The sequence below is a fragment of the Coregonus lavaretus genome (assembly GCF_964263955.1).
Source record: "Coregonus lavaretus genome assembly, chromosome: 6".
Classification (NCBI taxonomy): domain Eukaryota; kingdom Metazoa; phylum Chordata; class Actinopteri; order Salmoniformes; family Salmonidae; genus Coregonus; species Coregonus lavaretus.
Window position 1 is genome coordinate 63,147,643 of NC_139993.1, and position 23,575 is coordinate 63,171,217.

A 23,575-nucleotide genomic window follows, 5' to 3' on the forward strand; every position below is an offset into this window, starting at 1 on the left:
AAATGATCAAATCAGACCAAACAGACCACTTATCGTGGACATTTTGCTGATACCATTCATTACGATAAATACCCCATAGAGCCCTACTAGAGAAATGTGAAGTTTGAACAGAAATAACTTGACAATTGGTAGGTACAACATTCAAAGTAGTAGTAGTAGTTGTGAGGGAAATGTTTACAAAAAAACTGTGATGCACATTAATGTTATAAAGTTCCTTGGTGTCCACGTCACCAACAAACTATCATGGTCCAAACACACCAAGACAGTTGTGAAGAGGGCACGACAAAGCCTATTCCCCCTCAGGAGACTGAAAAGATTTGGCATGGGGTCCTCAGATCCTCAAAACGTTCTACAGCTGCACCATCGAGAGCATCCTGACTGGTTGCATCACCGCCTGGTATGGCAACTGCTCGGCCTCCGACCGCAAGGCACTACAGAGGGTAGTGCGTACGGCCCAGTACATCACTGGGGCCAAGCTTCCTGCCATCCAGGACCTCTATACCAGGCGGTGTCAGAGGAAGGCCCTCAAAATTGTCAAAGACTCCAGCCACCCTAGTCATAGACTGTTCTCTCTGCTACCGCACGGCAAGCGGTACCGGAGCGCCAAGTCTAGGTCCAAAAGGTTTCTCAACAGCTTCTACCCCCAACCCATAACACTCCTGAACAGCTAATCATGGCTACCCAGACTATTTGCACTGCCTCCACAACCCCACCCCATCTTTTTACGCTGCTGCTACTCTGTTAATTATTTATGCATAGTCACTTTAACTCTACCCACATGTACATATTACTTCAACTACCTCAACTAGCCGGTGCCCCTGCACATTGACGCTACACCGGTACCCCCCTGTATATAGCCTCCCTAATGTTATTTTACTTCTGCTCTTTTTTTTTTTCCCAACACTTTTTTATTGTTGTTGTTTTATTTTACTTTTTACTAAAAAATAAATGCATTGTTGGTTAAGGGCTTGTAAGTAAGCATTTCACGGTCATGTCTACACCTGTTGTTTTCGGCGCATGTGGCAAATAACATTTGATTTGATTTGAAATGTGTCGTTCAATTTATCGTTGTGATAATTCAATACATTTATCGCAATAAGGATTTTTGTCCATATCGCCCAGCTCTATGAGGTGCCCTAAACAAACTATGCCAGCGAGAGAGCGAGTGATGGGCCTGACATAATCTGAGTAACAAGAGAATACGGCATATTACTTTTTTTTTATTTCACTTCCGCTTTAGAAGCGATCAAACAAAATAGGCTAGGTAGGGATCATGGGCAGGGATACAATCCCATTTTCGCTGTTACACGAAAGCTACAGTTGGACACAAAGTAACAAGGTATAAACAAATTCCTACCAAGGCCCATCCTTTACAGAAATAACCATGACCTGAAAACGAAAGATGTCATTATAGGCCTGCAAACTGTTTTAAAACAATGCTGGGAAAAATTTTTAGTTGCAGAGTTCTTACCTGTAGGGAATCCGCCGCCATCTTGGTTTTTCAATTTATAATAAAACTCGGGAGAGAGGATATGGGACGACTCATATGAAGGAACAATATTATTCCTCCCGTAGCCTATGCAGGATATTTTCCTAAAAATACGAATTCCTACTTCGTAAATCTGAAATCATCAGTAATCAGCTCTCTTCATGATTAATATGGGAACTTTCCCATGACTGTATTTTTAGACTTCATTCTGTAGGCTATTGAAAAAGATTCAACCGCAAAACAATCCCAAAATATTATCTTGTAGTTCCCTCTTTATGTAGAACTGAAAATACTAAACGCAAACGCTCCTATCCTGAAATCGTCCTCAGAAACCCACCGAATTAAAAACTTTATGCTTGGTTCCGACTGAAACTTCTCTGCCAGTCCAGCGACAAATTCACACACTATATGCAGCATTCAAAACAACTGGGAACTCGGAAATCTCCGACTTCAGTGCGTTCAAGACAACTCTGACTGGGAAAATTTGTTTTGAACAGTCAGCCAACTCGGCCCTCTGTAGTGCTCCGACTCCGACCCAGTTGTCTTGAAAGCACCATAACCTATAGCCGCGTCTGCCTTTGCTTTAGCAGAGCGCTTTCCACACGCCCACTACTTTCCTTTCGACACACCCACTCATTTCAACACGCCCATTACTTTCCTTTCGACACACCCACTCGCCCATACTCCGGTCGCCATATTGGGATGCAGCTACCTCCTTCTTGCTCTAACGATGAACTCTTTCAAAATGGAAGGAGGAGGCAAGATCAGGTGGGATCATTCTAGCCAATGAGAGAGCAGATATGCGTGTGACCAACGGCACAACTATCTCCACTAGTTAACGCAGCCACAAAGTCAAATTTGGATATATCGTAAAAATTCATGAAAACAAACATTTGCTTTTTTTGTTTTAATTTAAGGTTAGGCATACGGTTAACAGTCTGGTTAATGTTAGGTTCAAGATCATATTTTAAGAAGAGACGTTGCAGAAATAGGCGGGGTTTGTGACTTTGTGGCTGTGGTAACTAGTGCCGTTAAGGCACAACTGCGATAAAAACATAAAATCCGCATAAAAACAATATGCGCATTTTACCACCAGAGATGTTTCCATCAAATTGGCTTGTTGCAGATAAAAGGTCATGCGTGGTGTAGTGCACGTAAAAATACATTTTGTGATTAAATTCCCATGTAGGCATACCGAATAAAAAATACAAGTTAAATGGCTTTCCATTGCATTTTCAACTCTGTTTTCTCACAGAAACTGTTGCCTGACATAGCGAGTATGCCCACTGTGGTATTGGCAAGGCATGTGCTCTAGACCAGGGTTTCCCAAATTCAGCCCTGCCCTGTTGCGTAACTCCAAGTTTACTTAAATATGATGGTTATTATATCAATATTTGCACATACAAGTGTTTCAACCAATATTTCTCGCATAATTCATTTTACCAACACAAAAATATCCCACCGTGTCGAACGAACAAATTATATTTCGGAATTTATACAATTGTACCGAAACTTCCTGTTTGCGTCACAGCTGTGATAAAATAATATATATATACGGTATGACTTTACACGCATAAAAACAGGATGGAAACGTGGTTATTGACCTCCAAAAACAACTCTTCGCTTGGTGAGCGGAAAAAACGCCACCTGCTGGAGAAGACAGATTTGGGGCCCAGTTATCCCTTTCGTTTCGCCTTTTCCTCTCTCCATCTGAACTCCTCCACATTTACCGGATTGGTTGAACAGAGAAGAAGAAGGAACGCCTGCTACGTTAGTGTGCCACAAACGCATTCAGTTAAAATTGAATCGATTTTATATTACATAAAAGTTATGTCATGATGATGATTATATCATAGATATTTAGTGTGAGAGAAAACAAGTCATTATCTGAGTAATAGGGGCCAAATAAGAGTGATGGCACTGTGGATGCCTCTCAGAACTAGGTCAATAGCCCCGTTGTTGATTTGATGCCAAACGTGCAGTCATTATGCGAACGTTGAGTAAGGCCCTCATGTAATGCATTGTCAACATGTATAGAATTTGCATATGGATTATGGACTTCATTTGTCTTTGTTCTATTAACAGAGAGAGCCTGGACCACCAAGAGAATAAAGGGATGGCCATGGTAACAGGGATACACTTTTCCAACCCCCGTTCGCAAACCCAATTACTTTGAGCATAAGTTGGCACAAAGTATGTGGTGTATTACCCTGAAACAACAAATGAAAAGGGGGTAACCATGTTTTTATTATATGCTGTAAAGTACTACCTTATATTCAAATAATAATTGCATCAGAAAATTGGTGGCTGATAAGAATGTTCAGAATTTGTTTATGACATGTTTGATTTTATTTATTTGATCATTTTCAACACAATACAACCACTCATGAGGATACAGTACAATGACATTCAAATCAGAGGATGTTTAAAAACGTATTTCCATTGTGCAGTGGTGTAAAGCACTTAAGTAAAAGTACTTAAATAGTTTTTTGGGGTGTCTGTATATTACTATTTATATTTTTTGACAACTTTTACTTTTACTCCACTACATTCTTAAAGAAAATAATATACTTTTTACTCCATACATTTTTCCTGACACCCAAAAGTACTCGTTACATTTTGATTGCTTAGCAGGAAATGGTTCAATTCACGCACTTATCAAGAGAACATCCCTGGTCATCCCTACTGCCTCTGATCTGTTGGACTCACTAAACACAAATGCTTAGGTTGTAAATTATGTCTGAGTGTTGGAGTGTGCCACTGGCTATCCGTAAATAAAAAAACAAATCGTGCCATCTGGTTTGCTTAATAAGGAATTTGAAATTATTTATATTTTTACTTTTGATACTTAAGTATATTTTAGCAATTATATTTACTTTTGATACTTAAGTATATTTAAAACCAAATACTTTTAGACTTTTACTCAAGTAGCATTTTACTGGGTGACTTTCACTTTTAATTCAGTCATTTTTTATTAAGATATCTTTACTTTTACTGTATGATTATAAAATGAAAAACAAAATAATCTCAAATCTACTGAGAAAAAATATAAACGCAACATGCAACAATTTCAAAGATTTTACGGAGTTACAGTTCATTAAAGGAAATCAGTCAATTGAAATAAATAAATTAGGCTCTAATCTATGGATTTCACATGACTGAGAATACAGATATGCATCTGTCACAGATACCTTGAAAAAAAATGTAGGGGCATGGATCAGAAAACCAGTCAGTATCTGGTGTGACCACCATTTGCCTCATGCAGGCCAACACATCTCCTTCGGATAGAGTTGATCAGGCTGTTGATTGTGGCCGGTGGAATGTTGTCCCACTCCTCTTCAATGACTGTGCGAAGTTGCTGGATATTGGCGGGAACTGGAACACGTTGTCGTAAACATCGAACAAGAGCATCCCAAACATGCTCAATTGGGGACATGTCTGGTGAGTATGTAGGCCATGGAAGAACTGGGACATTTTCAGCTTCCAGGAATTGTGTACAAATCCTTGCGACATGGGGCTATGCATTATCATGCTGAAACATGAGGTGATGGCGGTGGATGAATGGCACGACAGTCGGCCTCAGGATCTCATCACGGTATCTCTGTGCATTCAAATTGCCGTCGATAAAATGCAATTGTGTCCATAGTTTATGCCTGCCCATACCATAACCCCACCGCCACCATGGGGCACTCTGTTCACAATGTTGACATCAGCAAACACAACGCCACACATGTGGTCTGTCTCCCGAGTGGCGCAGTGGTCTAAGGCACTGCATCGCAGTGCTAGTTGTGCCACTAGAGATCCTGGTTCGAATCCAGGCTCTGTCGTAGCTGGCCGCGACCGGGAGACCAATGGGGCGCCGCACAATTGGCCCAGCGTCGTCTAGGGGAGGGAATGGCCGGCAGGGGATCTAGCTCAGTTTGTAGAGCATGGCGTTTGCAACGCCAGGGTTGTGGGTTTGATTCCCACGGGGGTATAATAAAGTAATGTATGCACTAACTGTAAGTCGCTCTGGATAAGAGCGTCTGCTAAATGACTTAAATGTAAATGTCTGCCAAATTCTCTAAAACAACGTTTGAGGTGGCTTATGGTAGAGAAGTTAACAGTAAATTAACTGGCAACAGCTATGGTGGACATTCCTGCAGTCAGCATGCCAATTGTACGCTCCCTCAAAACTTGAGGGATCTTTGGCATTGTGTTGTGTGACAAAACTGCACATTTTAGAGTGGCCTTTTATTGTCCCCAGCACAAGTTGCACCTGTGTAATGATCATGCTATTTAATCAGCTTCTTGATATGCCACACCTGTCAGGTGGATGGATTATCTTGGCAAAGGATAAATGCTCACTAACAGGGATGTAAACAAATTTGTGTACCAAATGAGAGAAATAAGCTTTTTGTGCTTATGGAACATTTCTGGGATCATTACTTTCAGCTCATGAAACATGCGACCAACACTTTACATGTTGCATTTATATTTATGTTCAGTGTACATCTTATCAATAGGGAGGAAACCATAAAAATAATAAAACAGGTTACCAAGTAACGTTCATTCGAAACAATTATACTTTCTTTAAGCCTGTCCAATTTTAAAGCATTTTGCCCATAAATCATTTCTTAAGGTTAATCTTTAAACTTCCTAGCATAGGGATGGATTTTTATATGGTTTGGTACACCATTCCATTCCTCTGCACCAGTTTTAAGGAAATAGCTTTTTCCAGCCATGCTCCTGTAGCGCAGCGGTCTGATATTGGCAACACTGGCTCTGATGTGATGCTATCAGAGTCTAATGAAATTCAAATAGCCAAACCTGTAACTGGGTCAAGGTCATGTATAACTTTAAAAACCATCAACAGTTTGATCTGCACCACCTAGGAGATCAACTGGAAGCCAGTTCAGTTCCCTGAAATTATTAGGACCAATGTGCGTCCTAGGGCTGAGCTTGAGTACAATTCTCAATAGTTTGTTTTTTGGGCCGTTTGAAGTTTGTCCTTCAGATTTTTTGTTGTGCCACTGAACCATGAGATACAAGCATAGCCATAGTGACACCAGATCAGAGATGTTGCCAGGGTCCTCATAGTCTCTGTATCCAGGAACTTGGCTGCCCTACCCAGGAACTTAGTCCTGGTGTGAACTCTCCCAATGACCTTCAGAGCCATGCGTTCACCTGTCATGTGTTGGTCCAGTTCACATCCCAAGTATGTAACAGAGCATTTCGTCATTACCACTACACCATTACACTTGGCCCGAAAAGTTGGAAGAGTTTCTCACTTTGTTTTTGGAAACAAACACATTTGCATTCTGTCTAAATGCAGAGACAATTTGTTGTCGGATAACCTACTGACTTTATGGTTTGAACATGTTGATCAAGAGTTCAAGGTCAGCACTGCTGTCCTGGTCCTGGCCATGCATTTACCTAACTTCCTTAGCAACCAGAACAATTAAGAAGGTGGTGGTCGTCATTGGCTACATGTAGAGTATAATGTTAATTAATGCAAGTTGGTGTGTGTCCCAAATTGCACCCTATTCCCTGGGTGCAATTTTTGACCAGCGCCCTATAAATGGGTTAGCTGACAACGTCACAAAAACGATGCACACTCTTCAATGGGGCAGAAGTCTGTGAGTTTTTGGGATTCTGGATGGCCAGATGGCTACCAAAAATGACAAGAAACTGCCATGTGGGGATAGTAAGTGACACTTTCAGCTAGTTTCATCTTGTTCTTGATACCATGTCTTGTTTTGAGGGGTTGACGGATTTCACGTCAATGCTAATATGGCTAGCATTTTGCTAGCTAGCTAACCAACAACTGTAACTACGTATTTGAGAGAGTGCTCATTTTGCAAATGTATTTACAGTACCAGTCAAAAGTTTGGACACACCTACTCATTCAAGGGTTTTTCTTTATTTTAACTATTTTCTACATTGTAGAATAATAGTGAAGACATCAAAACTATGAAATAACACATATGGAATCATGTAGTAACCAAAAAAGTTACTAATGCCAAGAGTGTGCAAAGCTGTCATCAAGGCAAAGGGTGGCTATTTGAAGAATCTCAAATATAAAATATATTTTGATTTGTTTAACACTTTTTGGGTTACTACATGATTCAATAGGTTTTATTTAATAGTTTTGATGTCTTCACTATTATTCTACAATGTAAAAAATAAAGAAAAACCCTTGAATGACTAGGTGTGTCCAAACTTTGGAATGGTAGTGTATGTTTTCAATAAACATTGGAGACGAAATATACACTGAGTATACCAAACATTAGGAACACCTTCCTATTATATTGAGTCCCTCGTCCACCCCTTTTGCCCTCAGAACAGTCTCAATCAAATCACTTCCTAAGCAAAACGTTGTTTTCAGAAAAATGTGTCAGTTTCTGGTCTGCTTGTGTTGACGTCCTGCACTAGCTAGCTTGCTAAATCAGCCCTTTCCTAAACCATGGATGGAGATGGGGATTTGGACTTGTGGTTGACTTAATTTTCTGTACAGGCTAATGATTATGACGACGATTCTGATCTAACCATGAATTAATATGTTGTGCCACTGGCCTGAGACGATTGAAGTTCAATATGTAGCCTAAATGTAGCCTAGTAGTCTCATGATAAATAGCTAGCTAACTTTGCTGGTTCATTGTTGCCCACGTTAACTAGCTAGCTAACTTAGCTGGTTCATTGTTGCCCACGTTAACTAGCTAGCTAACTTAGCTGGTTCATTGTTGCCCATGTTAACTAGCTAGCTAACTTAGGTGGTTCATTGTTGCCCACGTTAACTAGCTAGCTAACTTAGCTGGTTCATTGTTGCCCACATTAACTAGCTAGCTAACTTAGCTGGTTCATTGTTGCCCATGTTAACTAGCTAGCTAACTTAGGTGGATCATTCTTGCACATGCCAGGAATTTAGGCTAGCAATCATTTTAGCTACGTAGCCTGTGACAACACAAACTAAAAGTGTGCTGTATGACAGAGCCATAGACCGTTTTGCCAACATGAAAGAGAGGAGGAAGGCATTGGCCTTCAACTAGTCCACAAGTAGGGAGAGTAAAAAAAAAGTTTTACTTTCGTGCACACACACACACACAAATCAATACCATGGACAGCCACATTATATTTTGCAACATTGATTGGACTAAATTGTTTTTGGTATCTTTTAAGTTTGTTTTCAGTGTATTAAACTAAGCGTATATAGCCTTGTTGATTTGATGATGTTTAAATGTTTATGTTGAAATGGTGCTGGAATAGCGGTGGTCCTCTGTAGCTCAGCTGGTAGAGCATGGCGCTTGTAACGCCAAGGTAGTGGGTTCAAACCCCGGGACCACCCATACACAAAAATGTATGCACGCATGACTGTAAGTCGCTTTGGATAAAAGCGTCTGCTAAATGGCATATTATATTATTATATTATAGCAGAGTGCTCCTGTTGTCTTTGTGCTGACTTGTGGTAACTCTGTGGTTCTAAATCAGTAGTGGTTTAGTAAACTGTTGAAAACATGATCTTGCGTGACCATGCTGCAGGTCATATAACTGTTTGTTACATGCAACATTTGCTTTGTGGACTTCACCGAAACCGATGTTGCTCTCCGGTTTTGTGATGAAACAGACGTATGTGTAGTTGAATTTATTCCTCCACTGTGTGACTGTTGTCTTCTTGTTGTCATGGCTTTATTGTATATCACGGTGGCGTATGAACGAATGGGTTATAGAGCAAACAACGCAATTATCACAAAATATTTTTACTGGCTTGGCTTCCTCAGTGATTTTATCCACGCACCACTACTGTGAATGGCACACATACACAGTCCATGTCTCAATTGTCTCAAGGCTTAAACATCCTTCTTTAACCTGTCTCCTCCCCTTCATCTACACTGATTTGAAGTGGATTCAACAAGTGACATCAATAAGGGATCATAGCTTTCACCTGGATGCACCTGGCCAGTCTATGTCATGGAAAGAGCAGGTGTTCATAAGGTGTAGTATACTCAGTACAGTTTACATGTTGTCAACAGTCTAAGCCAACCCCGTCTGTTTTTCCCCCATAGTTGTGCACACGTCGGTTTTGTTGCTAAACAACCAACCCGTCTATGGGCCCTGATCAAAAGTAGTGCACTATTAAGGGAACAGGGTGCCATTTGGGACGCAGTTTTGTGTGAATGTGAATCCTATTAGATGGAGTAGCAGCGTTAGATTAGCATGTCTGATAGAGCAACAGACTTTCTGCCACAGGAAGAAGAATTGTTACCACAGGAAGCCTATGTCTTCGTCTCAAATGGCACCCGATTCCCAATATAGTGCACTACTTTTGACCAGGGCCCATAGCGGTGCCATTGGGGACGAAATAGAGTGCTGTATCAATCTACACACAATAACCCATAATGACAAAGCGAAAAACAGAAATTTGTAGAAATTGTTGCTAATTTATAAAAAAAAAAAAAAATAATGTAAAAAAAAAAAAATTTTACGTAAGTATTCAGACCCTTTGCTATGAGACTCGAAATTGAGCTCAGGTGCATCCTGTTTCCATTGATCATCCTTGAGATGTTTCTACCACTTGATTGGAGTCCACCTGTGGTAAATTCAATTGATTGGACATGATTTGGAAAGGCACACACCTGTCTATATAAGGTCCCACAGTTGACAGTGCATGTCGGAGGACAAACCAAGCCATGAGGTCGAAGGAATTGTCCGTAGAGTTTCCGAGACAGGATTGTGTTGAGGCACAGATCTGGGGAAGGGCACCAAAACATTTCTGCAGCATTGAAGGTCCCCAAGAACACAGTGGCCTCCATCATTCAGCGGCAGGGACTGGGAGACTAGTCAGGATCGAGGGAAAGATGAACAGAGCAAAGTACAGAGAGATCCTTGATGAAAACCTGCTCCAGAGCGCTCAGGACTTCAGACTGGGGCAAAGGTTCACCTTCCAACTGGACAACGACCCTAAGCACACAGCCAAGACAATGCAGGAGTGGCTTCAGGACAAGTCTCTGAATGTCCTTGAGTGGCCCAGCCAGAGCCTGGACTTGAACCCGATCGAACATCTCTGGACAGACACGAATATAGCTGTGCAGCGACGCTCCCCATCCAATCTGGCAGAGCTTGAGAGGATCTGCAGAGAAGAATGGGAGAAACTCCCCAAATACAGGTGTGCCAAGCTTGTAGCGTCATACCCAAGAAGACTCAAGGCTGTAATCGCTGCCAAAGGTGCTTCAACAAAGTACTGAGTAAAGGGTATGAATACCAAGGAAAATGTGATATTTCCGTTATTAATATTTTATACATTTGCTAAATAAAAAAACAAAAACTGGATTTGCTTTGTCATTCTGGGGTATTGTGTGTAGATTGATGAGGACACAAAACTATTGAATCAATTTTAGAATAAGTCTGTAACGTAACAAAATGTGGAAAAAGTCAAGGGGTTTGAATACTTTCCGAATGCACTGTAAGGAGGTGCAACTCAATATTAGGAAGGTGTTCCAAAATGTTTGGTAGACTCAGTGTCTGATTTATGGTAAGTGTGTAGCTCCTGCATGTGTCCTCACATTCTGGGCCTTGATGTAGTCAATTGAGCAAGATAACAGCCCTGTGCCACGTGTCCGTTTGATTCTAGTCCATCAGGGATTAAACAGTATGACGTACAGTACCATGGCCTCTGTCTGTGTATAAACTGGTCAGTGAAACTCAATAGCAGTGAGGCTCGGCTCTCTCTGCACCTGGCACACAGAGAGCGAGAGAGAGGACATCTGCTGTGTTCTGTCTGTGTGCAGAATCAGATCAAAGGGATGCCCCTTTTTTCCCCCATATGCCATGAATGAACCCTGGGGTGTGACCTGTGGACTTTGCTCTGACACCTACTGGCAGGAGGCAGGCAGAGATCCAGGGCTGCCCTGGTTGACAGACAGAGACAGAGACAGACAGGCAAGCAGACAGGAATATCAAAGGGAGATTTAAGTGCCCTGTAGTTTCATGACATTAAAAGAGATTAAAGCAGCGTTTCCCAAACTTGTCCTCGGGACCCCAAGGGGTGCACCATTTGGTTTTTGCTCTAACACTACACAGCTGATTCAAATGATTGAAGCTTGTTGATTAGCTGATTATTTGAATCAGAGAGTCTCTGTCTCTGTCTCTATCTCTGCTATACACAGGGGGTACCGGTACAGAGTCAATGTGTTAGTCGATGTAATAACAGTAGCGAGGCTATATACAGGGGGGTACCGGTACAGAGTCAATGTGTTAGTCGATATAATAACAGTATCGAGGCTATATACAGGGGGGTACCGGTACAGAGTCAATGTGTTAGTCGATGTAATAACAGTAGGGAGGCTATATACAGGGGGGGTACCGGTGCAGAGTCAGTGTCAATGTGCGGGGGCACGGGTTAGTCGAGGTAACCTACTGAGGTGTTACTTCATAGAACTGCATGCCTCTACTTAGTTCATCAAGTCCACATTTGTATGTGGCATCATTTGCATATTAATTTGATACTGCTTTGACCTGTTGACACGTGATATTAGAGGGAATGGTTTCCTCACCCTAAACTGCTAGGGCTTGTATATCTCCATACTGTCAGTGCTCCTTGGTGATAGTTGTATTACTGCAAGAGTTGAGCTCCCCCTAGTGGTGTAGTTGCAGTACTGCAAGAGTTGAGCTTCCCCTAGTGGTGTAGTTGCAGTACTGCAAGAGTTGAGCTTCCCCATAGTGGTGTAGTTGCATTACTGCAAGAGTTGAGTTGGTAGAGTTCACAAGTGGCTTTCCCACCACTTGAGGGAGACAAAGTACATCAAAACAGATCTTTGCAGCTTCCAATTCAGATGTTTTCTTTTTTCAAATCTATGAGGTAGTGAGGCATCTGAATATAAAAACTGTTGTGGTCAAGAGCCATGTAGGCAGGTCTGGGGAACTTAAAGCCTGCACGTTTGAATAACCATACTGAACTGTGTGAAGGAACAAAAAACAATTACACCTGTCTGTGGGAACCAGATCCCGTGTAGTTAAATAAACACGCTTCTTCTGCAACCAAACCCCTTCTCCTCAACCTACCTTTTCACTACATTCATGAATTCTGAATTTTGGACTGGTGCTAGTGAATTAAATCATGAAGGTTTTGTAACTTGCAACCGGTAATTAATGCATATATTTCAGGACTCTTTGTGTTGGACGTCATTGGACCGTATCCCTACCACATCCCTAGAGCCCTTTCATTTGTATTAACTAAAAAGAATGTTCTTGAATGTCCTTTACATTTGCAGTGGATCACTTTTCTAGCAGATTCAATTTCAGCTCATTTGGAGAGTAATCCTCACTCCCTGGAACAGATGGCAGGAGTCATGTTTATCAAAAAGATGAAAATGAGACTGGGAAAACAGGAGGGTTGGGGACAACCACACATGGACTCAGTGATAGGGATATGCCAACTGAGTAGTGAAACACATGCCCCCCCTCGTCCTCCTTGCCCACCCCATTCTTAAATATATGTATGAGAACTTACTTGAATCCTCCTGACATACATGCAATTGCCCTCTCTGCCCATACGTGCCCTCTGCCCATGCACCTCCTGATTATATGAGAACAAACTTCCCTCTTACCGGCACCTTCCGTCAGAAGCAGCCCTTCATACAAAGAAAATACAGAATTTAAAGGAAACAGTCAGCCAATGAGAATTCAGAATCAATCGTTCAATTAGCAAAGCAGAAGCATCCATGATAAGCAATGGAGGCTCATTGTCACACCTGTAGGTTGAGTTTCTGCCCGACTAGATGCGCAGGTGTTGCATTGCATCAACCAATGGTTGCGTTCCACGTCACAGACTTCCAGTCGGGCATCAGATTGCTATATCATATGATGTGGTTTAATACCTAGGCAGCAGTGGAGGCTGCTGAGGGGAGGACGGCTCATAATAATGGCTGAAACAGAGTGAATGGCATCAAACGCATGGAAACCATATGTGTGATGTATTTGATACCATTCCACTGATTCCGCTCCAGCCATTACCACGAGCCCGTCCTCCCCAATTAAGGTGCTACCAACCTCCTGTGCTATCCAGGTATTGTAAGATCTGGCATGCATCTGCAATGTAGACGGGCAGGAACTCGACCTAATCGACCTGAGTCCTGACATGCTTACACTGAGTGTACAAAACATGGTCTTTCCATGACATAGACTGACCAGGTGAATCCAGGTGAAAGCTATGATCCTTTTTTGATGCCACTTGTTAAATCCACTTCAATCAGTGTAGATGAAGGGGAGGAGATGGGTTAAAGAATGATTTTGAAGCCTTGAGACAATTGAGACACTGCGCCACTGCATCGCAGTGCTAGCTGTGCCGCTAGAGATCCTAGTTCGAGTCCAGGCTCTGTCGCAGCCGGCCGCAACCGGGAGACCCATGGGCGGCGCACAATTGGTCCAGCGTCGTCCAAGGTAGGGGAGGGTTTGGCTGGCAGGGATGTGGGTTTGTTTCCCACGGGGGGCCAGTATGAAAAAAAAAAAAAAAAGTATGCATTCACTAACTGTAAGTCGCTCTGGATAAGAGCGTCTACTAAAATGTGTATGTGTGCCATTCAGAGCGTGAATGGGCAAGACAAAATATTTAAGTGCCTTTGAACTGTGTATGGAAGTAGGCGCTAGACGCACCGGTTTGAGTGTGTCAAGAACTGCAACGCTGCTGGGATTTTCATGCTCAACACAGTTTCCCATGTGTATCAAGAATGGTCCACCACCCAAAGGACATCCAGCCAACTTGACACAACTGTCGGAAGCAGTGGAGTCAAAATGGGCGAGCATCCCTGTGGAACGCTTTTGACACCGTGTAGAGTCCCATGCCCCGACGAATTGAGGCGGTTCTGAGGGCAAAAGGGGGTACAACTCAATATTAGGAAGGTGTTCCCGAACGTTTTGTGCACTCGCTGTATGTATAACAGCTGTCCAGGAAAGACAAGAAGACTGGCACCAGTGTAACAGACGTGATCGTACTTCGTAACGCTCTTGTGTTGTGTTTTTAAAGAAAGGACTGTCCAGACAGCAATCCCAGATGACTGGTGTTCATTCTGACGATAGACACAAGGAAGCTCATTAGATGTGCAGGACAACAGTATGTTGATGGCTGTAGATTCGTGATTTGTCTGTTAGCATGGAAATAACTGTGAATTAGCAGGAAGCTAATGTTACCATTGCAATTAGAGCATACTAGCTAACTCGCTCTTACAGCAATAACATACAAAAGCACATCCCAGAATGCCCCAATATCTAACAGGCACCGTACACATGTAAATACATCAGGACATGTACATAGTGAACTCATACACATTGTAAATACATCAGGACATGTTCATAGTGAACTCATACACATTGTAAATACACCAGGACATGTACATAGTGAACTCATACACATTGTAAATACATCAGGACATGTACATAGTGAACTCATACACATTGTAAATACATCAGGACATGTTCATAGTGAACTCATACACATTGTAAATACATCAGGACATGTTCATAGTGAACTCATACACATTGTAAATACATCAGGACATGTTCATAGTGAACTCATACACATTGTAAATACATCAGGACATGTTCATAGTGAACTCATACACATTGTAAATACATCAGGACATGTTCATAGTGAACTCATACACATTGTAACTACATCCGGACATGTTCATAGTGAACTCATACACATTGTAAATACACCAGGACATGTACATAGTGAACTCACACACATTGTAAATACATCAGGACATAATAATAAATAATAATAATATGCCATTTAGCAGACGCTTTTATCCAAAGCGACTTACAGTCATGCGTGCATACATTTTTGTGTATGGGTGGTCCCGGGGATCGAACCCACTACCTTGGCGTTACAAGCGCCGTGCTCTACCAGCTGAGCTACAGAGGACCACATGTTCATAGTGAACTCATACACATTGTAAATACATCAGGACATGTTCATAGTGAACTCATACACATTGTAAATACATCAGGACATGTACAGTCGTGGTCAAAAGTTTTGAGAATGACACAAATACTAATTTTCATAGTCTGCTGCCTCAGTTTTGATGATGGCAATTTGCATATACTCCAGAATGTCATGAAGAGTGATCAGATGAATTGCAATGAATTGCAAAGTCCCTCTTTGCCATGAAAATGAACTTAATCCCCCAAAAAACATTTCCACTGCATTTCAGCCCTGCCACAAAAGGACCAGCTGCCATCATGTCAGTGATTATCTCGTCAACACAGGTGAGAGTGTTGACGAGGACAAGGCTGGAGATCACTCTGTCATGCCGATTGAGTTAGAATAACAGACTGGAAGCTTTAAAAGGAGGGTGGTGCTTGAAATCATTGTTCTTCCTCTGTTAACCATGGTTACCTGCAAGGAAACCGTCATCATTGCTTTGCACAAAAAGGGCTTCACAGGCAAGGATATTGCTGCTAGTAAGACTGCACCTAAATCAACCATTTATTGGATCATCAAGAACTTCAAGGAGAGAGGTTCAGTTGTTGTGAAGAAGGCGTCAGGGCGCCCAAGAAAGTCCAGCAAGCGCCAGGACCATCTCCTAAAGTTGATTCAGCTGCGGGATCGTGGCACCACCAGTGCATAGCTTGCTCAGGAATGGCAGCAGGCAGGTGTGAGTGCATCTGCACGCACAGTGTGTCACAATCGTTATAGGAAGCAGACCAAGGCGCAGCGTGGTAAGCGTACATCTTTTAATGAGTAATATACACAAATAACAAAACAACAAAACGATACGTGAAGTCCTAGGTTAAACACCAAAACAAACCTTACGGAACAAGATCCCACAATAAACTAGTGCCAACAGGCTGCCTAAGTATGGTTCCCAATCAGAGACAACAAGCCACAGCTGCCTCTGATTGGGAACCACCCCGGCCAACATAGAAATACACGAACTAGAACATGAACATAGAAAATACAACATAGACACTACACACCCTGGCTCAACATTAAAGAGTCCCCAGAGCCAGGGCGTGACAGTACCCCCCCCCCAAAGGCGTGGATTGCGACCGCGCCAACCAAACTCAAGAGGGTAGGGGCCGGGTGGGCATTCCGCCTCGGAGGCGGATCCGGCTCCGGGCGTGACCACCACTCTCTCGCTACCCCCCCGTAGCGCCCCCGGTCTGGTCTGGCCCCGCTGCCTGACCAGGCACCGGTGGAGCAGGCACGGGCTGTGCCGGACTGACGACGCGCACCACTGGCTTGGTGCGGGGAGCAGGAACAGGCCGGACCGGGCTGGCGACGCGCACCACTGGCTTGTTGCGGGGAGCAGGAACGGGCCGGACCGGGCTGACGACGCGCACCACTGGCTTGGTGCGGGGAGCAGCAACAGGCCGGACCGGGCTGATGACGCGCACCACTGGCTTGGTGCGGAGGGCAGGAGAGGCCGGACCGGGCTGGCAACGCGCACCACTGGCTTGGGGCGGGGAGCTGGAAGAGGCCGGACCGGGCTGGCGACGCGCTCCACTGGCTTGGTGCGGGGAGCAGGAACAGGCCGGACCGGGCTGGCGACGCGCACCACTGGCTTGGTGCGGGGAGCAGGAACAGGCCGGACCGGGCTGGCGACGCACACCACTGGCTTAGTGCAGGGAGCAGGAACGGGTTGGGCCGTACTGGGAACACGCACCACTAACTTAGTGCGGGGAGCAGGAACGGGCCGGGCCGGACTGGGAACACGCACCACTGGCTTAGTGCAAGGAGCAGGAATGGGCCGGGCCGGACTGGGAACACGCACCACTGGCTTAGTGCGAGGAGCAGGAACGGGTCGGGCCGTACTGGAAACACGCACCACTAACTTAGTGCGGGGAGCAGGAACGGGTCGGGCCGGACTGGGAACACGCACCACTAACTTAGTGCGGGGAGCAGGAACGGGTTGGGCCGTACTGGGAACACACACCACTGGCCTTGTGCGGGAAGCAGGAATGGGTCGGGCCGTACTGGGAACACGCACCACTGGCTTAGTGCGGGGATCAGGAACGGGCCGGACCGGACTGGTGACACACACCACTTGCTTGGTGCGAGGAGCGGGACTGGGTTTCCTCATAAACCTCCGCTCCCTCTGCTGCCTGCTCAGTTCCTCTCGCCGTGCCTCTACACTCTCCTTCTTCCTTATCGACTCCAGTAGCTCCTCCCTCTGACCAATGAACTCCTGCTCCCTCATGACCAATAGCCCCCGTAACCTGGTGGCCTCCTCTCCTATTCTGCAAATACGCCCTGTCGCTGCCTCCTGCTGCCTAGCCTGAGTACGGGGAGTTGGCTCTGCTCTACCTCTAGGCTCCGCCAACCTCCCTTCCAGCCCCCCAAACCTGGTGGCCTCCTCTCCTAATCCGCCGATACGTCCTGTAGCTGCCTCCAGCATCCCTGTCGTCCATGCCGTGTGCCCCCCCAAAATGTTTTATTGGGGTTGCCTCTCGCCTGTCCGACGACGGCACTGTTGGCGCCGTACCTCCTCTCTCGCCAGGGCCTTAACTTTTGCCCATGGCCCTCTGCCCGCGAACATGTCCTCCCAAGACCACCATTCGCCCACCTGGGACATCGCCAACTTCTCCAGTTCCTTACCCGGCGTTTGCTCCTGAACACGCTGCTTGGTCCTGTTTAGGTGGGATCTTCTGTCACGATCGTTATAGGAAGCAGACCAAGGCGCAGCGTGGTAAGCGTACATCTTTTAATGAGTACTATACACAAATAACAAAACAACAAAATGATACGTGAAGTCCTAGGTTAAACACCAAAACAAACCTTACGGAACAAGATCCCACAATAAACTAGTGCCAACAGGCTTCCTAAGTATGGTTCCCAATCAGAGACAACAAGCCACAGCTGCCTCTGATTGGGAACCACCCCGGCCAACATAGAAATACACAAACTAGAACATGAACATAGAAAATACAACATAGACACTACACACCCTGGCTCAACATTAAAGAGTCCCCAGAGCCAGGGCGTGACACAGCGAAGCGAAGACTTTTGGAGGATGGCCTGGTGTTAAGAAGGGCAGCAAAGAAGCCACTTCTCTCCAGGAAAAACATCAGGGACAGACTGATATTCTGCAAAAGGTACAGGGATTGGACTGCTGAGGACTGGGGTAAAGTCATTTTCTCTGATGAATCCCCTTTCCGATTGTTTGGGGCATCCGTAAAACACCTTGTCTGGAGAAGACAAGGTGAGCGCTACCATCAGTCCTGTGTCATGCCAACAGTAAAGCATCCTGAGACCATTCATGTGTGGGGTTGCTTCTCAGCCAAGGGAGTGGGCTCACTCACAATTTTGCCTAAGAACACAGCCATGAATAAAGAATGGTACCAACACATCCTCCGAGAGCAACTTCTCCCAACCATCCAAGAACAGTTTGGTGACGACCAATGCCTTTCCAGCATGATGGAGCACCTTGCCATAAGGCAAAAGTGATAACTAAGTTGCTCGGGGAACAAAACATCGACATTTTGGGTCCCATGGCCAGGAAACTCCCCAGACCTTAATCCCATTGAGAACTTGTGGTCGATCCTCAAGAGGCAGGTGGACAAACAAAAACCACAAATTCTGACAAATTCCAAGCATTGATTATGCAAGAATGGGCTGCCATCAGTCAGGATGTGGCCCAGAAGTTAATTGACAGCATGCCAGGGCGGTTTGCAGAGGTCTTGAAAAAGAAAGGTCAACACTGCAAATATTGACTCTTTGCATAAACTTAATGTAATTGTCAATAAAAGCCTTTGACACTTATGGAATGCTTGTAATTATATTTCAGTATACCATAGTAACATCTGACAAAAATATCTCATAACACTGAAGCAGCGAACTTTGTGAAGACCAATACTTGTGTCATTCTCAAAACTTTTGACCATGACTGTACATAGTGAACTCGTACACATTGTAAGTACATCAGGACATGTTCATAGTGAACTCATACACATTGTAAATACACCAGGACATGTTCATAGTGAACTCATACACATTGTAAATACACCAGGACATGTACATAGTGAACTCACACACATTGTAAATACATCAGGACATGTACATAGTGAACTCACACACATTGTAAATACATCAGGACATGTTCATAGTGAACTCATACACATTGTAAATACATCAGGACATGTACATAGTGCTTTATGAATGTGGACCTGGTCTGTTTAATTGCTTGGTCCTGTTGGCTGTGTTCAATACTGTGAGTCTGGTCTGGAGGTGAATTAGTTTATTTTACTGTTACTGGGTTCAGATGTGTGTTCCTTTCCCTTAATAACCTCTGGGTGTCTACATTACCCAGACAGATGTGTGTTCCTTAATAACCTCTGGGTGTCTACATTACCCAGACAGATGTGTGTTCCTTAATAACCTCTGGGTGTCTACATTACCTAGACAGATGTGTGTTCCTTAATAACCTCTGGGTGTCTACATTACCCAGACAGATGTGTGTTCCTTAATAACCTCTGTGTGTCTACATTACCCAGACAGATGTGTGTTCCTTAATAACCTCTGGGTGTCTACATTACCTAGACAGATGTGTGTTCCTTAATAACCTCTGGGTGTCTACATTACCCAGACAGATGTGTGTCCCTTAATAACCTCTGGGTGTCTACATTACCCAGACAGATGTGTGTTCCTTAATAACCTCTGGGTGTCTACATTACCCAGACAGATGTGTGTTCCTTAATAACCTCTGGGTGTCTACATTACCTAGACAGATGTGTGTTCCTTAATAACCTCTGGGTGTCTACATTACCCAGACAGATGTGTGTTCCTTAATAACCTCTGTGTGTCTACATTACCCAGACAGATGTGTGTTCCTTAATAACCGCTGTGTGTCTACATTACCCAGACAGATGTGTGTTCCTTAACAACCGCTGGGTGTCTACATTACCTAGACAGATGTGTGTTCCTTAATAACCTCTGGGTGTCTACATTACCTAGACAGATGTGTGTTCCTTAATAACCTCTGGGTGTCTACATTACCCAGACAGATGTGTGTTCCTTAATAACCTCTGGGTGTCTACATTACCCAGACAGATGTGTGTTCCTTAATAACCTCTGGGTGTCTACATTACCCAGACAGATGTGTGTTCCTTAATAACCTCTGGGTGTCTACATTACCCAGACAGATGTGTGTTCCTTAATAACCTCTGGGTGTCTACATTACCCAGACAGATGTGTGTTCCTTAATAACCTCTGGGTGTCTACATTACCTAGACAGGTGTGTGTTCCTTAATAACCTCTGGGTGTCTACATTACCCAGACAGATGTGTGTTCCTTAATAACCTCTGGGTGTCTACATTACCTAGACAGATGTGTGTTCCTTAATAACCGCTGGGTGTCTACATTACCCAGACATATGTGTGTTCCTTAATAACCTCTGGGTGTCTACATTACCTAGACAGATGTGTGTTCCTTAATAACCTCTGGGTGTCTACATTACCTAGACAGATGTGTGTTCCTTAATAACCTCTGGGTGTCTACATTACCTAGACAGATGTGTGTTCCTTAATAACCTCTGGGTGTCTACATTACCCAGACAGATGTGTGTTCCTTAATAACCTCTGGGTGTCTACATTACCCAGACAGCGACATTATCTTAAAGAACAGGGATCCGTTTCAGAAGCTGCTGTGTCAAATAAACACTCCTCTGAACAGTCCAGTGATACAGAGTCTCAAATAAAAGAAGAAATAGCACTTAACCACCAATTCTAAAGTATTTTGACATAATTTATTGTGGATTAATGATCATTTTGACAAATAGAAATGAGCAACAATCCTAATTGAATTAATCCTTAATCCTAGATTGTGCTATACAGCAAACACATGGAGCCAGACATACTGGATCATGACGACCCTGGATAGGTCTGAGAGTCTAAGTGTGTGTCCCAAATGACACCCTATTCCCTATATAGTGAACTACTTTTGACTAGTGACCTATGGGCCCTGGTTGAAAGTACTGCACTCCACAGGGAATAGGGTGCCATTTTGGAGGCAACCTAAATATCAGTGAGAATGTACCCCTACACCCAACTTCACCCCCCATAATCCTGTCCTCCTGCTGCCTGCCCCCTCACCCAGGCCATATGGCAGTGTGAGCCCGTGCCCGGCCAGCCCTCAGTGCCAGCCCTGCTCTGTGCTGTTAGCACACACATAGCCCTAACAGCTTGGTAGACACATAATTAATTTGCCCGGACGTCTGCCATTTATTTTCCAACCTACATTTTGTTAATTGGACAGAGGAGGTTAAAATCAAATGAATGTCTCTGGGTGTGTTCAGGACACTAATTGCGTGGAATCTGAAAGGGATTGGGGGGGAGAGAGGGAGAGGGAGGGAGAGAGAGAGAGAGGGAGGGAGAGGGAGGGAGAGAGAGGGAGAGGGAGGGAGGGAGAGAGTGAGAGAGGGAGAGATAGAGGGGGAGAGAGAGAGGGGGAGAGAGAGAGAGAGGGAGAGAGAAAGAAAGGGGGAGAGAGAGAGAGAGCGAGGGGGAGAGAGAGAGAAAGAGGGGGAGAGAGAGAGAGGGAGAGAGAGAGAGAGAGACATCAGTGGGTGGCTGGAGGGGGGGGGGGGGGGGGGGGGGGGGTTCACAGGGATATGGGGAAGGATGCCATTACATCTATTACAGTCAACAAAGATACTCAGCAAACCTTGAACAGAACCAGATGATCAGAACTGAATATTTCATGGTATGGATTTAGTATTTTTGTATTTCAGTGCAAAGTTTATAAGCCATGGCGTAGGTGGTTTTGTGTTGATACGGGTGTCTACAGATATAGGAACTTAATTTTACCAGCAGAATAATCCTGCAGCAAAACGATTTGAACATTTAGTCCATTCACACTTGTTATGTTGCTTGATTGGTGGTTAGGCTATTAACTGGCCAAAAATTAGGCTACATGAAAAGTGCAATACTGTTTAATGTAACTGTGTGTTAGTGCAGGTTTTCAGTGAATTTATGTCAATCCTGCAATGCACAGAATTCTCAGCAACAACAGAGTGATCAAATTAAGATCCTATATCTGTAGCGTGAATCGCCCTGACAGAAAAGGACTTTCCTATTTACGAGCTGACGTTTAGAGATTCCTGTTATTCAGTTGGTTGGGCCAGTTTGGTAGACTTTCCAAAACACTCATAGAAACATTAATGACTATCAATAAAAAGTCAATGACTGTTTCCTCTTGTTTTTAGTTCTTGTGTTTTCAAACATATCAGATATATCTACAAATACAGTGCATGGACCTATGCATATACAGTGACTTGCAAAAGTATTCATCCCCCTTGGCGTTTTTCCAATTTTGTTGCATTACAACCTGTAATTTAAATGGATTTCTATTTGGATTTCATGTAATGGACATAAACAAAATAATCCAAATTGGTGAAGTGAAATTAAGAAAATAACTTGTTAAAAAAAAATCAAAAAAATAAATAACCGAAAAGTTGTACGTGCATATGTATTCAACCCCTTTGCTATGAAGCCCCTAAATAAGATCTGGTACAACCAATTACCTTCAGAAGTCACATAATTAGTTAAATAAAGTCCACCTGTGTGTGTGTCAAATGATCTGTCACATGATCTCAGTATATATACACCTGTTCTGAAAGGCCCCAGAGTCTGCAACACCACTAAGCAAGGGGCACCACCAAGCAAGCGTCACCATGAAGACCAAGGGGCTCTCCAAACAGGTCAGGGACAATGTTGTGGAGAAGAACAGACCAGGGTTGGGTTATAAAAAAATATCTAAAACTTTGAACATCCCACGGAGCACCATTAAATCCATGATTCAAAAATGGAAAGAATATGGCACCACAACAAACCTGCCAAGAGAGGGCCGCCCACCAAAACTCACGTATCAGGCAAAGAGACCAAAGATAACCCTGAAGGAGCTGCAAAGCTCCACAGCGGAGATTGGAGTATCTGTCCATAGGACCACTTTAAGCCGCACACTCCACAGAGCTGGGCTTTACAGAAGAGTGTCCAGAAAAAAGCCATTGCTTAAAGAAAAAAATAAGCAAACACGTTTGGTGTTCGCCAAAAGGCATGTGGGAGACTCCCCAAACATATGGAAGAAGGTACTCTGGTCAGATGAGACTAAAATTG

General features: G+C 43.9%; 1 protein-coding gene across 1 annotated transcript in view; it reads right to left on the minus strand.

The window, feature by feature from the left end:
- The window catches only part of LOC311130663 (serine/threonine-protein kinase N2-like), a 56,489-nt gene extending 54,451 nt beyond the window's left edge, over positions 1-2,038 (minus strand). The window contains exon 1 of the mRNA XM_084163448.1: positions 1,472-2,038. Within this exon, the coding sequence (XP_084019574.1) occupies positions 1,472-1,492 (21 nt within the window). The 5' untranslated portion in view covers positions 1,493-2,038. The remainder of the gene's footprint in view (positions 1-1,471) is intronic.
- Positions 2,039-23,575: the final 21,537 nt, after the last annotated feature.